The 15,517-nt window shown below is 40.7% G+C and overlaps 1 protein-coding gene across 1 annotated transcript in view; it reads right to left on the bottom strand.

The window, feature by feature from the left end:
- Positions 1-15,517, bottom strand: part of LOC126151896 (uncharacterized) — a 279,605-nt gene that overhangs the window by 51,363 nt on the left and 212,725 nt on the right. Inside the window, exon 9 of the mRNA XM_049915972.1 lies at positions 3,316-3,453. Within this exon, the coding sequence (XP_049771929.1) occupies positions 3,316-3,453 (138 nt within the window). The remainder of the gene's footprint in view (positions 1-3,315; positions 3,454-15,517) is intronic.

The raw sequence follows: 15,517 nt of genomic DNA, 5'->3' as shown, positions 1-15,517 counted from the left end.
AGAAGGGTAGTAGAAGTGGTCCACTAAACTACTGTCCAATATCCTTGACATCAATTTGTTGTAAAATCTTAGAACATATTCTGAGCTCAAACATAATGAGGTATCTCAAACAGAATGACCTTCTCAATGTCAATCAGCATGGAGTCCCAAAACATTGAACATGTGAAACTCAACTTGCCCTTTTCTCATGACATACTGAAAGCTTTGGATCAAGGCAATCAGACTGATGCAGTATGTTTTTTATTTCCAAAAAGCAATTTACTCAGTACCTCACATATGCTTATTGCCACCAAGGAAATTTTTGACTCGATTGACTTACTGGCCAGGAGGATACAACATGTTATCTTGGATGGAGAGTCAGATATCAAAGTAACTTCAGGTGTGCCCCAGGGAAGTATGATGGGATCCTTGTTGTTCATGTTGCATATTAATGGCCTTGCAGACAAGATTAATAGAAGCATCCAACTTTGCAGCTTCTTGGCTGTTAACAGCATAAAGAAACTGCATAAGTATTGAGTCAAATCTCAATAAGATTTCAAACTGGTGCAAAGATTGGCAACTTGGTTTAAATGTTCACAGATGTGAAATTGTGCACTTCACAAAACGAAAAAAACTTATTATGCTATCACTACAATATCAATGAGTCACTGTTGGAACCGACCAACTCATACAAATAACTGAGTGGAACACTTTGTAGCGACGTCAAATAGACTGATCACATAGGCTCAGTTGTGCATAAAGCAGGGGGCAGACTTTGGTTTAGTGGTAGATTACTGAGGAAGTGCAATCAGTCTGCATACAAATCACTCGTGTGACCTGTTCTAGAATATTGCTCAAGTGTGTGGGATCCATACCAAATAGGACTCACAGAGGATATTGAACATATACGGAGAAGGGTAGCATGAGTGGTCACAGGTTATTTGATCCACGGGAAAGTGTCACAGAGATACTGAAGGAACTGAAGTTTCAAGAACTGGCTTTGAATGATGATTCTAGGAATATACTACAATTTGTGAGGATAAGATTAGGATAATTACTCATGGACAGAGGCATTCAAACAATCATTCTTCCTGCACTCTATATGTGAAAGGAACTGGAAGAAACCATAATAACTGCTACAGTGACTTCATATGTACCCTCTGCCATGCACCTCAGGGTGGTTTGCAGAGAATGGATGTAGATGTAGGTATTCTACTGCAACATCCAACTTTGCAGCTTCTTGGCTGTTAACAGCATAAAGCCTAACCCTTTCATGACGACAATGCAAATATACTTCAACTGCTGCCTTACTAAACATCTCCTTGACAATAGTTATGTAGAAAGCAGGAAATGTGAACCAACAACATACAAACATAGATGGATAATTAAATCTTTACCTCTGAGATTTTCTCTCTTCTTTTTTCTATCGCCTTGCACTGTTCCTAATTAAAGTTCAATCAAATGAAAACAGTGGAGGGTCAGTTGCTCTTTCTCATAACTTAAAAATCATTACTACCATCAGTTTGTATGTTATTGAACAGGATGTTACAGAGATTTAGGTTTTCAATATTTTTCTCACCACTTTCCTCCAGCTCTATGTATTTATAAGAAGTCTCACCAATGTAAAAATGTCAACACCACCACCAACAAAAATTTTGTTGTATTTAAGATCATTCATTTTCATCATGAGACAACATTCATAACACATGCAAGTTGATATTAAATAGTTCTTCATTTGTTCAAAATCTAAACACCACACAATGTATGAAAGTACAGGGTACAAAACTTTATATATCTGTTCCTCCACATGGTTAACCTTCTACTACCAGTACTACTTGCTCTAAAATGTCCACAAACATATTTCAATATCTAATGGCAGAACATCAAATAAGAGACTCAAATGTCTACAATTTTTGAGTTGATAACAATGTTCAAGAGTTACACTATTCCTTTTTTGCTAGTTCACACATTCAGTTGTTTGCAAGTTCACAGTTCTAAAAGCATTATTTCATGCTCTACATCTTTAAAAATTCACTACCAGTTCAATTGTCATACAAGCATTATAGCTGCCAGTAAAGGGTATCTGAGAAATAGTTGTTTAATTGAAACCCCTGTTTTAAAGCTGACAAAAATCATTTTTATCAGTGCGATATTGTTTTGGTTATGTATTTTGTCATTTCAGTTGTCGGATGAGGTGTTCTAGTGATAATTTTAACTTCATCCCAAAAAACGATTGTGTTGTATTTTCTCATACTAGTTCAACCTTGAAACCCAAGGTCTCTATCACAATAATCAGGGATAATTCAATACTTCTTTTCTTGTGAGACTTTTTACAGATAAACCTGATATTAATACTACTGACAATTTAAACCTCTTGTGTTAAATTCTACCACAGTGTTTTTTTCTGCTTCCTTATGGTGTTGATCACTGCCAATTATTCTGTCGTCAGGACAGTTTGCCCCCCCACACATCTCTCGCTCATTTTGAATCATCACTGTAAGTTGGGTGAATACTCCCTGATGAATAGTTATGAATGCTAAAATATCAGCAGCGATTAGTGGAGTGTGTTGGGCTACAAAAACTCTTATGGATAGGGCAACCAATGATTAAGATAAGACCTGCATTCAAAGATTGCTTTGGCAAGGCCGAACCCAGTAAAGCAGCCCAGCTGATGGGTATAAAAGCCTTTTGTTTCCAACAGTGTCAAAGAACACCATGTAGTGGATAGAAGGAAATGTGTGCTGTCCTGGCTCAATCAATTGAGCACTATCCAATGAAATCTATTTGCAAGAAAGCAGCTGGACTTCAAGTTATCATAGTCAACAAACCATGACCATATTATAAAACAGACTTAAAATGATAGCATTTAGACCCATGTTTGTGAATCAAATGTCTGACAATGATGTGGAGGAGTGAGCTGCAGCATGCTGTGTTTTGTTGCCACAATTTCTAAATCACAAGTCTCGTTAAAGAGTGTTATTTTCTGATGAATGTGCAATACATCGAGGTTCAGAGACAAGACAATGGAGATGTCTGTAAGTTATAACAGTTGATTTTTTCACATAGAAGCACACAAGGATGATTATCGATCCTTCCTTCATGTTCTCAACACCAAGACACATCAACCACTGACTTTATACTGTGGTTGGAGAGTGAGAAAGTGAGTATGGTATCATAATTGGAGTATGATGTTCTTTTCTGAAAATTGTCAGAATAGCATTGTATTTGGCACTAAAAATGTTAAGAATATGTGAAATGTAATCTAGGAAAAAAGAAGCAAAATATAAATACATTAGAATACTTAATTCACATACCCAAGCATTTTATTTGCATTACCTTAATTGATCTCGTCCATACTGGTAGGCTGCTGGATCTTCAAACAGCAAAGTTCTTGCATTTACACCTGCATCTTCTCTGTAAGCAGATGACTGTACTAAAGAAGGAAACTGCATCTGTAGTCCACTATTCTGGTATCTAGCAGATCAACAGAAAAAAATGATATCTGGGTGTCAAAATACTGCTCTCCACTCCAGTTTGTTTCTTATGTACTTTTTGAAGCTCAATCCATTACAATAAAAAAATTACCAACTACAGGAGATAAAATGTTGAAACATATAAAAGTCTGTGCACGGTACCAATGTTCCAAAAAATCCACGTGCAAAAATGCAATTTTTTTGGGGGCTCATATCTCAGGTTCTACTGATTATAGAGATAAGGGGTTTAGTATTTTAGATCCCTTGGCGCAGTGACCATATGTATACCCATCTGAAGAACAGGAACACTGCAGCTATCCTACGGTACATGATCAAAATTTGAACACTAAAATCTTCCTCCGGCCCAAGGAAATTGATCAATGAGTTAGTTCTTTACCATTAGGTGTAGTCTAAGGTGGCTCTTACGTGACTTACTAAAGCACAATTTGTTCATTGGCAGTTCTTGAGAAAACCAATGCATTTTGGGTATGAAATGTACCTGTTGTTGGGACAGCCACTTCTATAATTTCTGTTCATGGCACATCATCAAAATTTTTTACTGTATGTTCTTAAGATGCTATTATTGGGGCATTAAGAATTTTTTGTTTTGTTTAATATCATTTTCTGTTACCAAGATTCAAGGGCTCAAAGTTACCACGTTTATGCAGGGGGGAGGGGGGCATTTTAGCTGTTTTTACACCTTAGATCACAATTACCTAAATAACTAACCACAGCAAATGACTCAAATTGTAACTTACATTCTTTAGACATTCATCTAGAAACGTCATTTGCCCATTTTCAAAAACCTTTATCATAGTCACCAAGTGGCAGCAGGAGAACACACACACACACACACACACACACACACACACACACATATATATATATATAAATATAATAGAGGGAAACATTCCACGTGGGAAAAATATATTTAAAAAGAAAGATGATGAGACTTACCCAACAAAAGCGCTGGCAGGTCGATAGACACACAAATAAACACAAACATACACACAAAACTCTAGCTTTCGCAACCAACGGTTGCCTCGTCAGGAAAGAGGGAAGGAGAAGGAAAGACAAAAGGATTGGGTTTTAAGGGAGAGGGTAAGGAGTCATTCCAATCCCGGGAGCGGAAAGACTTACCTTAGGGGGAAAAAAGGACAGGTTTACACTCGCACACACACACATATCCATCCACACATACACAGACACAAGCAGACATTTTTCAGCTTTCTGCTTGTGTCTGTGTATGTGTGGATGGATATGTGTGTGTGTGCGCGAGTGTAAACCTGTCCTTTTTTCCCCCTAAGGTAAGTCTTTCCGCTCCCGGGATTGGAATGACTCCTTACCCTCTCCCTTAAAACCCAATCCTTTTGTCTTTCCTTCTCCTTCCCTCTTTCCTGACGAGGCAACCGTTGGTTGCGAAAGCTAGAGTTTTGTGTGTATGTTTGTGTTTATTTGTGTGTCTATCGACCTGCCAGCGCTATATATATATATATATATATATATATATATATATATATATATATATATATATATATATATAACCTTCGTAACCTCTTAGTTCATCCCTATGAAATCCCCAAACCACCTTCCCTACCCTCTGGCTCCTACCCTTGTAACCGCCCCCGGTGTAAAAACCTGTCCCATGCACCCTCCCACCACCACCTACTCCAGTCCTGTAACCCGGAAGGTGTACACAATCAAAGGCAGAGCCACGTGTGAAAGCACCCACGTGATCTACCAACTGACCTGCCTACACTGTGATGCATTCTATGTGGGAATGACCAGCAACAAACTGTCCATTCGCATGAATGGACACAGGCAGACAGTGTTTGTTGGTAATGAGGATCACCCTGTGGCTAAACATGCCTTGGTGCACGACCAGCACATCTTGGCGCAGTGTTACACCGTCCAGGTTATCTGGATACTTCCTACTAACACCAACCTATCCGAACTCCGGAGATGGGAACTTGCTCTTAAATATATCCTCTCTTCCCGTTATCCACCAGGCCTCAATCTCCGCTAATTTCAAGTTGCCGCCACTCATACCTCACCTGTCATTCAACAACATCTTTGCCTCTGCACTTCTGCCTCGACTGACATCTCTGCCCAAACTCTTTGTCTTTAAATATGTCTGCTTGTGTCTGTATATGTGTGGATGGATATGTGTGTGTGTGTGCGCGAGTGTGTACCCGTCCTTTTTTCCCCCCTAAGGTAAGTCTTTCCGCTCCCGGGACTGGAATGACTCCTTACCCTCTCCCTTAAAACCCACATCCTTTCGTCTTTCCCTCTCCTTCCCTCTTTCCTGATGAGGCAACAGTTTGTTGCGAAAGCTTGAATTTTGTGTGTATGTTTGTGGTCGTTTGTGTGTCTGTCGACCTGCCAGCACTCTCATTTGGTAAGTCACATCATCTTTGTTTTTAGATATATTTTTCCTTCGTGGAATGTTTCCTGGAGACTTACCAAACAAAAGCGCTGGCAGGTCGATAGACACACAAACAAACACAGACATACACACAAAAATTCTAGCTTTCGCAACCAACGGTTGCCTCGTCAGGAAAGAGGGAAGGAGAGGGAAAGACAAAATTACATTTACAAATGTCTGCTTGTGTCTGTGTATATGCGGATGGATATGTGTGTGTGTGCGCGAGTGTATACCTGTCCTTTTTTCCCCCTAAGGTAAGTCTTTCCGCTCCCGGGATTGGAATGACTCCTTACCCTCTCCCTTAAAACCCATATCCTTTTGTCTTTCCTTCTCCTTCCCTCTTTCCTGACGAGGCAACCGTTGGTTGCGAAAGCTAATATATATATATATATATATATATATATATATATATATATATATATATATATATATATATATATATATATATATATATATATATATATAAAAAATAGGGGGAAACATTCCACGTGGGAGGATTATATCTGGGGGGAAAGATGATGAGACTTGCCAAGCGGGGGCGCTGGCGGGTCGATGGACACACGGGCAGGCATGAGCATGCACACGGGGTTCAAGGTTTCGCAACAGACGGTTGCTTCGTCGAGGGGGGGGGGGGGGGTGAAGGGATGTGGGTTTTGGGGGAGAGGGTGGGGAGTCGTTCCAGTCCCGGGAGCGGGGGGATTTGCCTTGGGGGGATGAAGAGACGGGTATACACTCGTACTTGGGATATGTGTGTGTGCGCGAGTGTATACCTGTCCTTTTATCCCCCTAAGGTAAGTCTTTCCGCTCCCGGGATTGGAATGACTCCTTACCCTCTCCCTTAAAACCCACATCCTTTCGTCTTTCCCTCTCCTTCCCTCTTTCCTGACGAAGCAACCGTTTGTTGCGAAAGCTTGAATTTTGTGTGTATGTTTGTGTTTGTTTGTGTGTCTATCGACCTGCCAGCGCTTTTGTTTGGTAAGTCTCGTCATCTTTCTTTATATATATACAAAAAATAGAAGGAAACATTCCACGTGGGTCTTTCCCTCTCTTTCCTGACGAGGCAACCGTTGGTTTGCGAAAGCTAGAATTTTGTGTGTATGTTTGTGTGTCTATCGACGTGCCAGCGCTTTTGTTTGGTAAGTCAAATCATCTTAGGCTTTACTTATGCAAGCTTCTGAAGCCAGTGGCTCCTCCTTCTGGCAATATAGTTGAAGGGGAAGGAAGAGGGGTGAAGGGAAAGAAACTAGAGAGGTTTAGGAAAAGGGGCAGAGTTTGGAAAAGCCAACCAGAACCCTGGGTCAGGGGAGACTTACTGGATGGGATGGGAAGGAAAGACTGATTGTTGGGGACTGCACTGGACAAGATTTGAAAACCTAAGAGCTTAAAGGTGGAAGACAGGGTAATATGCAATAAGACAGGGTAATTTGCAAGAAATAGATTACTGCTAATTCATCGTGCATGAGTTAATAACAGTGAAAAGCTAAGTACATTGTACATAACAGAGGTGGGAAGGGTCAGCAAAAAATTGACAGGTCAGAAAATGAAAGATGTAGAAAACTAAAAAAGAGTGAAGAAATGAGTAGTTGCTGTGAAGAAATGTTGAAACAGAAGAAATTAACATAAATTAAGGTGAGGTGGGTGGTGAGAAATAAGGATATATTGTGGTGCTAATCTCCATTTGCAGAGTTCTGAAAAACTACAAGGTGTACAACTCTGCCAATAGGTGGCGACAACGGTAAGTAGCGGTCGAATGAAACAGATCACAGACATCGGGCAGTTAGCTTGGACCCTAGTCAACATAACCTCATTCAAACATTAGTCGATTTGTGTCTGTGCATCATAAAGTTGTTCTTGATAGAAAATGTCAGTTTATGAGCCTAATTCTCATCATTTGCGGGAGGTGTTACAGTTTAACTTCAATATGAAGAAAACAGTGGCTGAGTCCCATAGAATGGTCTCAAGTATGTATGGTAAGGACGCTACTAGTGAAAGAACATGTCGTGAATGGTGTCTACGCTTGAAGAACGATGGTTTTAACATTGTAGATCAGCATAGTGGTGGAAGAGAGATGTTTTCCAAGATGCAGAATTGGAGACATCACTGAGTGAAGACCTGCGTCAGACTCAAGAAGAATTGGCACGATTAGTGGGAGTGACACAGAAAGCCATTTCAAAATGTCTCAAGGCTATGGGCATGATTCAGAAAGAAGGAACTTGGATCCTGTGTGAGCTGAAACCAAGAGACGTTGAACGGCGTATGTGTGTTTGTGAACAGTTGCTTCAGAGGCAAAAACGAAAGGGATTTCTGCATCACATTATGACCAGGGATGAAAAATGGGTTCATTATGATAATCCGAAATGCAGAAAATCATGGGGATACCCCAGCCATGCTTCCATGTTGATGACCAAATCAAATATTCACGGCTCCGAATTAATGCTCTGCATTTGGTAGGACCAGTGCGACGTCATGTACTATGAGGTGTTAAAACCAAGTGAAATAATCACAGGCACTCATTATGGAATGCAATTAATGCGTTTGAGCAGAGCATCAAAAGACAAACGGCTAAAATACAGTGAGAGGCATGGTAAAGTGATTTTGCAGCACAATGCTCAACCAAACGTTGCAAAAGAGGTCAAAATATACTTGGAAATTTTAAAATGCGAAGACCTCCCCTACCCACCATATTCTCCAGACGTTGCTCCCTCTGACTATCACCTGTTTACATCAATGGCACATGGCCTGGCTGACCAACACTTCCAATCTCATGGAGAAGTCACAAATTGGATAGATTTGTGGATCGCTTCAAAAGACAAGTAATTCTTTTCAGTGCGGTAATCATAAACTGCCCGAAAGATGGGAGAAAGTAGTGGCCAGCAATGGAAAATACTTTGAATGATACACGTGTAACCAGTTTGTTTCATTAAAGCCTCAAATGTTGGGGAAAAAACGGCGGAAGCAAAGTTGTACACCTTGTAGTACCTGGAGAAAGAATCCAGATGGCATGTGTGGTGAAACACGCATCAAGGTCAGGACTGTCATGTTGTAGAGCATGCTCTGCAACAGGACATTGTGGGCTGTGGTATACACTCTCTGTCTATGCCCATTCATCCTCACTGGTAACTTGGTGGTAGCCAGGGTGATGTAAAAGGCCGAACAATGTTTACATGAAAGATGTGGGTATATGATGTGTGTTGGTATATATATTGTCAGTTAAAGGGCTGGTAAATGTGGCGGTAGAAGCATACACAGGTCAAGTCTTGCAGTGGAGATGGTCAAGTGGTAGGAGTCATAGTGAAGGGACATGGGTGTGGAAGGAGCACAGGATCTGACAACGATATTGCAGAGATCGGGAAGGCAATGGAAAGCTATTCTGGGTGTGGTGGGCAAAACCTCAGAGAGAATCGATCCATTTCAGTGTAAGTCTTCCTAAAATCATGCCCTGAAATTAGATCCATAACACATCAAAATTTTTAATGAATAGTAAAGACAAAATGCAACCCTTGTCACAAAGTGGTACACATCAAATTATTTGCAGGCAGTGTAAAATATTGTATATTGGCCAGTCAGGCAGAGCTGTGGCAATTTGGCTACGTGAACATGAGTGAAGCTGGCGATTAAAGAAGAAAGATTCAACCTTTGTTGATCATCTTTTAGCAGACTACCATCCATATGCTGTAGAATGTGAACTTTTACATTCTATCAAAACAGTAGAAAGATGACCCTACTGGAAATAATGAAAGTCAACAAAAACACGACACAAATTGCCAGACTAGTAGTACATGATAAGACTCAGTTTCCATTTTCTCCCTTCTGAAATTAAGTTTTCATTACATATAGTAAATTCAAAAAGTTAATTCATTTTAATTCTCATCATTTGTTATATGTATCTCCTCATAAAAACTTTGTTTACCCTTTTAGTTACTCTAATTAATGTAATATTTTTCTTACGTAGCCTATGTAAACATTTTGTCACATTTGTATTTTCTGTGTAACTCGCGCATCATATTTATCTGTGTTTGTGACATGCAGTTGTCTCCCGAAAATGGCCTGAGAAGTTAAAAGCCAGTTTGTGACAAAATAAATACAATTTTGCAGAACATCAGGGTTTTTCCTTTTTAATACCATTATTATGTTCTGCCAACACCAATGGAAAACTAAGTACTTGCAGAAGATATTGTATGATGCACAAGGGTTCATGATCCCCATTAATTCACATTAATACCACTTACGTATTCTCTAGTAGAAGAACAAAGCCTTCTTTCTCAAGAAAATACACCCCCCACCCCACCCCCAGAAGAAGAAGAAGAGGAGCAGGCCAAGCCCTTTCATGGCCCCTCACATTTGATGGTGTCAAAATAGCTTTCACTGCTCTCGCCATATCACTCAACTCCACAGCCTGTCCTTTACATGTTTTTTCTTCTCTCATTGAGGATTATCATCAAGCTACACTGCTGGAAATCAATTTTTGCTCTGCTTGTATTCAACTATCCCACAGAAAATTCACATAAAGAACCACAAAGAAACTTTGTCCACATGCCCTTGCTGGAATGAAAATCCAATATTTGTTTCTTTATTCACTTCTTTTTACTATAGACAGCTATTTCAGTTAACAAGTGGATGCTATGAATTGTGACACATTGCTGCTGTCACCAATCTTCATTCTCACCACTCCATGTTCCATGAGAGGCATCAGTGGCTCCTGAGTCACTACCTCTTATTTGTAGAAAAGATCTAATATTTTGTTGAGACTACAGTCATTTAAAAATTATCCAGCCCAGTTTGACCCTTCTTTACAATCCCTACTAAGCCAGGTCTTATTCAAAATGTCCATTACTTTAAATATACTTCTATACCTTTCAAATGTTCCCCCTCACATTCCAAATTTATCTAATGGACAGGCCTGTTGGTCTCTCAAGCTCAAATCTTAATACCGATTCATTTTATGACGATGGCATCCATCTCCTTTTTCCTCATTGGTTATTCTGCCATCACCCATATTCTGTCCCAGAAGTGGATCACACTAGAAATGACACACTACCTTTCTCTAGTCTATGGCTCCAAATGTCTTCTTCCTCATCCTCATTCTTTTCTCTCAAAAGTTCCTTCTCTCATGATCAACTGATTCAGTTGTATCAGGGGCAGTACAAAGATATTTTCAAAATCTCCACATAGAAGAACTCCTAGTTTTTCATTTACTTTTAAAGGCAATCATGAAATAAACATCTCTACTAACTCTATGCCCTTCACTAGGTAATCCACACATTCACTTTCAGCTTAATTTCATTTTACACATTTGCTACATGAATATTTTACTGGATTTAATAACACTGATTTCACAACCCATTGTTTTGTTTGTAAACAGCAGTGATACAAGAAAATGTAAACTAATTCACTGCAGTTATTACAATCTTCTGCAGTTCTGATGCCCACATGTTCACTTCTTTCTACAGGTATTAAGTCTGTCTTAATTTTTTTCACTCAGGAACGTGGGAAGACAGTATGAAATTGAATTGTTAATGAATGTTACACAGTGACAGGTGGTGTTATAATTTCCTTTTATTTATCAATGACACCTTACAATTTTGTTGGCAAATCTTTCCATACATCTTGCAATTCTAACAGCATATTCTGTGTACACTACTCTGTCATACATCATACTAAGGAAACTGTTCCATCAGTTTAATTTCTAAAGGGCCTGTCTAATTTGTCCTTATGTGCTAGTTGGTTTTTGTGTGCTCCCCAATTTCTCTTTCAAGGCACAATACTTATGCAGCATGCTGACCACTTTCAGCGAAAAAGTCACTCACTCACTATCTTGTGGGAACTTGGTTTTTGTTTCTGATTGTCATTTTAATTTATACATGTTCCCAGAAATTTTGTCTTAAGTATTCAGTAATTCATTCAGTTCTTAACAGATTTTCTTTTGGATCTAATATTGTTTCTGCAGCAAGGGTTTCACCTCCTGATTTACGTCCTTTGTTGATTTCTCTGCCAGCCAATCTATCTTCCTTTCAAATGATACTTTAACTGTACTTCACCCTTTGTGTGCAAGAGAGCCACCATTATTTCCCATCAAACAATTTGGTCCTTCATACATTCTCAGTTTCTAGTTGATTTTATGGGTTCACAGCTGGGTTACCATTTTCCTCATTTCAATCCCTTCCACAAATCATTTTCCCTCATTTCAATTTCTTCCACAAATGCTAAGTCCAAAACAAGTTACAGTGTTTCATTCCTTTCCCAGGAGAGCCAGTTCACTGCCTATTTATATAGTTTCCATAATCTCTTTCATGACATCAGATGGATGAGCACATGAACTCAAATGGGAATCCCTTAAGAGAAGGTGACATTCTTTCCAAGGAACAATATTGAGAAAATTTAGAGAACCACTATTTCAAGCTGACTGCAGAATGATTCTGTCACCTTCAACATACATTGTATGTATGGACTACGAAGGTACTATATGAGAAATTAGGGCTCATACAGAGGCATATAAACAGATGTTTTTTCGTTGTTCTATTTGCAAATGGAACAGGAAAGGAAAAGAATAGTAGTGGTACAGGGTACCTACGCCACATGCCATAAGGTGGACTGCGAATATTGATGTAGATCTTCACTATCAATTACCTGCACTCTAACAATGTTTGTACATAGTTTCTTTAAATCATGAAAAACAACACTATCACTGACAGAAGGAACTACTAGTTATGATGTGACCAATCACCATTCTTTGCTAAATTATAGTCCTTTTCATCTAAAGATACTACCAGTGTTCATTAACTATTCTCTGAAGAAGTCACTGTTTGTTGGTATCATCCTCCTAGGCTCCAAATCTGAAGTTTTGGTGAAAATACAAGGTCTCTAACTTCAGCTGAGGTCATTAATTGGGTACAGATCCTGGCATCTTAATTAATTACGAACTCAGTTCTAAAACTCCTGATTATGAACAAAATTATAAGCGAGACCATGGCCAAATAATGTGTATGCTAAATTGTTGTAACTCTCTCTCTTTAACACAACACAACACACACACACACACACACACACACACACACACACACAGACAGAACAGAACTTTTGGCATCACACCTCACTGCACTGCCAGTTCGTCACCTGAACTGTCTCTGAATGAAGCCTTGTAAATTCAAAGACTTTACAAAGGAAGTTACTTGCAACAGCACTGAAAATTTTTCAGCATCAATCAGCCTTTTCTGCACTTGGGATAGCATCTTTGAGTAATTTTTAAACCAAATCGTTTGTTGCCTCTATGCTTTGATGAAGAGATGATGATGATACTAGTAATAATAATGATAATTATTATTACAAAAAAGAAACAAGAAGGAGAAGAAGAAGGGAAGTACTTGTCTCAATCATTACAAATGAATATGGCTGACTATTTTACACCTGTGTTCGCACGATAGAACTTATTCAGTGAACAAAATTACCCAAATATTGTGTAGCACGAAGTTCTCTGGTCTTAATAATGGGTTTAATTTGTTGAAGAAGAGAGCATCTTAGTTTCCTCAGGTGTGCCATATCTAGCTACAGTCAATCACTGTTGATTATATCGTATATACCTACCATATTGTGGGGTTATTGATTGACATGTTTTACCTACTGTTACATTTAGTTCTAGATACTTTATATGGGAATGACATTGGTTTTTTTTTTTTTTTTGGTGGTTTTAGAGCGCACAACTTCAATGGTCATTAGCACCCTGACTACTCTAAGAATGCACCGCGAGGCACAAGTTGACAACAACAACTAAAAGGGAAAACACGATAAAAGACAGACTGGCAGGCATAGGATTAAAAAACATCATCAAATGTCCTTAGCAAGGTTTGTCAAATTGATAAAACAAAGAACACGAGCAGCTGCTCGTGGGTCATCCGCTAAAATGGCATCGAAAGTATTAGGCAGGTTAAGATCGAGGCGCAGTGTGTTAAGATCTGGACAGGACATTAAAATGTGTCTAACCGTCAGCAAGTGCCCACATGGGCAGAACGGCGCCGGCGCAGCCGTCAGCAGATGGCGATGGCTGAACCGGCAGTGTCCAATTCTTAACCGGGCTAAAACGACCTCCTCCCGCCGAGAAGGGCGTGAGGAGGACGTCCAAGCCACGGGAAGAGGTTTTAAGGCCCGAAGCTTGTTGTCGGTAAGTGCAGCCCAATCGGCATGCCACAGTTGTAAGATGCGCCGACAAATGACCCTGCTAAAATCGGACGAAGGGACACAACAAGAAGCTGTCCGAGGCTGGAGGACCGCAGCCTTGGCCGCGGCATCTGCAGCTTCGTTCCCAGGGATACCGACATGGCCAGGAACCCACATAAAGCTAACCGGAGAACCGACGTCCACCAGCTGCTGAAGAGAGCGTTGGATCCGGTGTACGAAAGGGTGAACCGGGTACGGATCACTGAGGCTCTGGATGGCGCTCAGGGAATCTGAGCAGATGACATAAGCAGAATGTCGGTGGCGGCAGATGTAAAGAACAGCCTGGTAGAGGGCAAAGAGCTCAGCTGTGAAGACCGAACAATGGCCATGGAGCCGGTATTTGAAACTTTGTGCCCCGACAATAAAGGAACACCCGACCCCGTCATTGGTCTTAGAGCCATCTGTATAAATGAAAGTCATGTTGATGAACTTCGAACGAAGTTCCAAAAAACGGGAGTGGTAGACCGAACCGGGGGTGACCTCTTTTGGGAGCGAGCTGAGGTCAAGTTGAACGCGGACCTGAGCCTGGAGCCAAGGTGGCGTGCGGCTCTCGCCCACTCGAAAGGTTGCAGGGAGTGAAAAATCAAGGTGTTGAAGGAGGCGACGAAAGCGAACTCCAGGGGGTAGCAGGGCAGAGACATACAACCCGTATTGACGGTCAAGAGAGTCGTCAGAAAAGGAACGATAAGACGGATGGTCGGGCATTGACAGTAGCCGACAGGCATACCGACAAAGCAGTATATCGCGCCAGTAGGTGAGTGGCAATTCGCCAGCGTCAGCATGAAGACTCTCGACGGGACTGGTATAAAATGCTCCGATCACAAGTCGTAAACCCCGATGTTGTATGGAGTTGAGGCGGCGTAAGATGGATGGCCGTGCAGAGGAGTATACGAAGCTCCCATAATCCAGCTTGGAGCGGACAATCGACCGATATAGACGAAGTAGGACGGTTCGATCCGCTCCCCACGACATACCACTGAGAACACGGAGGACATTTAAAGAACGGGTACAACGGGCGGCCAAATATGACACATGTGGAGACCAGCTAAGTTTCCTGCCAAATGTAAGGCCTAAAAATTTGGTTGTCTCCACGATTGGGAGAGCAATGGGACCGAGTCGTAAGGACGGTGGGAGAAACTCTTTGTAGCGCCAGAAGTTAATACAGACCGTCTTCTCGGCAGAAAAACGGAAGCCATTGGCGACACTCCAGGAGTAAAGACGGTCAAGAGAACACTGAAGACAGCGCTCCAGGACACGTGTACACTGCGCGCTGCAATAGATGGTAAAATCGTCCACAAAAAGGGAGCCTGATACATCAGCTGGGAGGCAATCCATTATTGGAGTGATCGCGATGGCGAAGAGAGCGACGCTCAAAACTGAGCCCTGTGGCACCCCATTCTCCTGGCGAAAGGTGTCGGACAGGACAGAA

This window comes from Schistocerca cancellata, chromosome 2, assembly GCF_023864275.1.
Source record: "Schistocerca cancellata isolate TAMUIC-IGC-003103 chromosome 2, iqSchCanc2.1, whole genome shotgun sequence".
NCBI classification, from domain to species: Eukaryota; Metazoa; Arthropoda; class Insecta; order Orthoptera; family Acrididae; genus Schistocerca; species Schistocerca cancellata.
The sequence above is the reverse complement of the archived record's forward strand: the minus strand, read 5'-3'. Positions and strand labels throughout refer to the sequence as shown.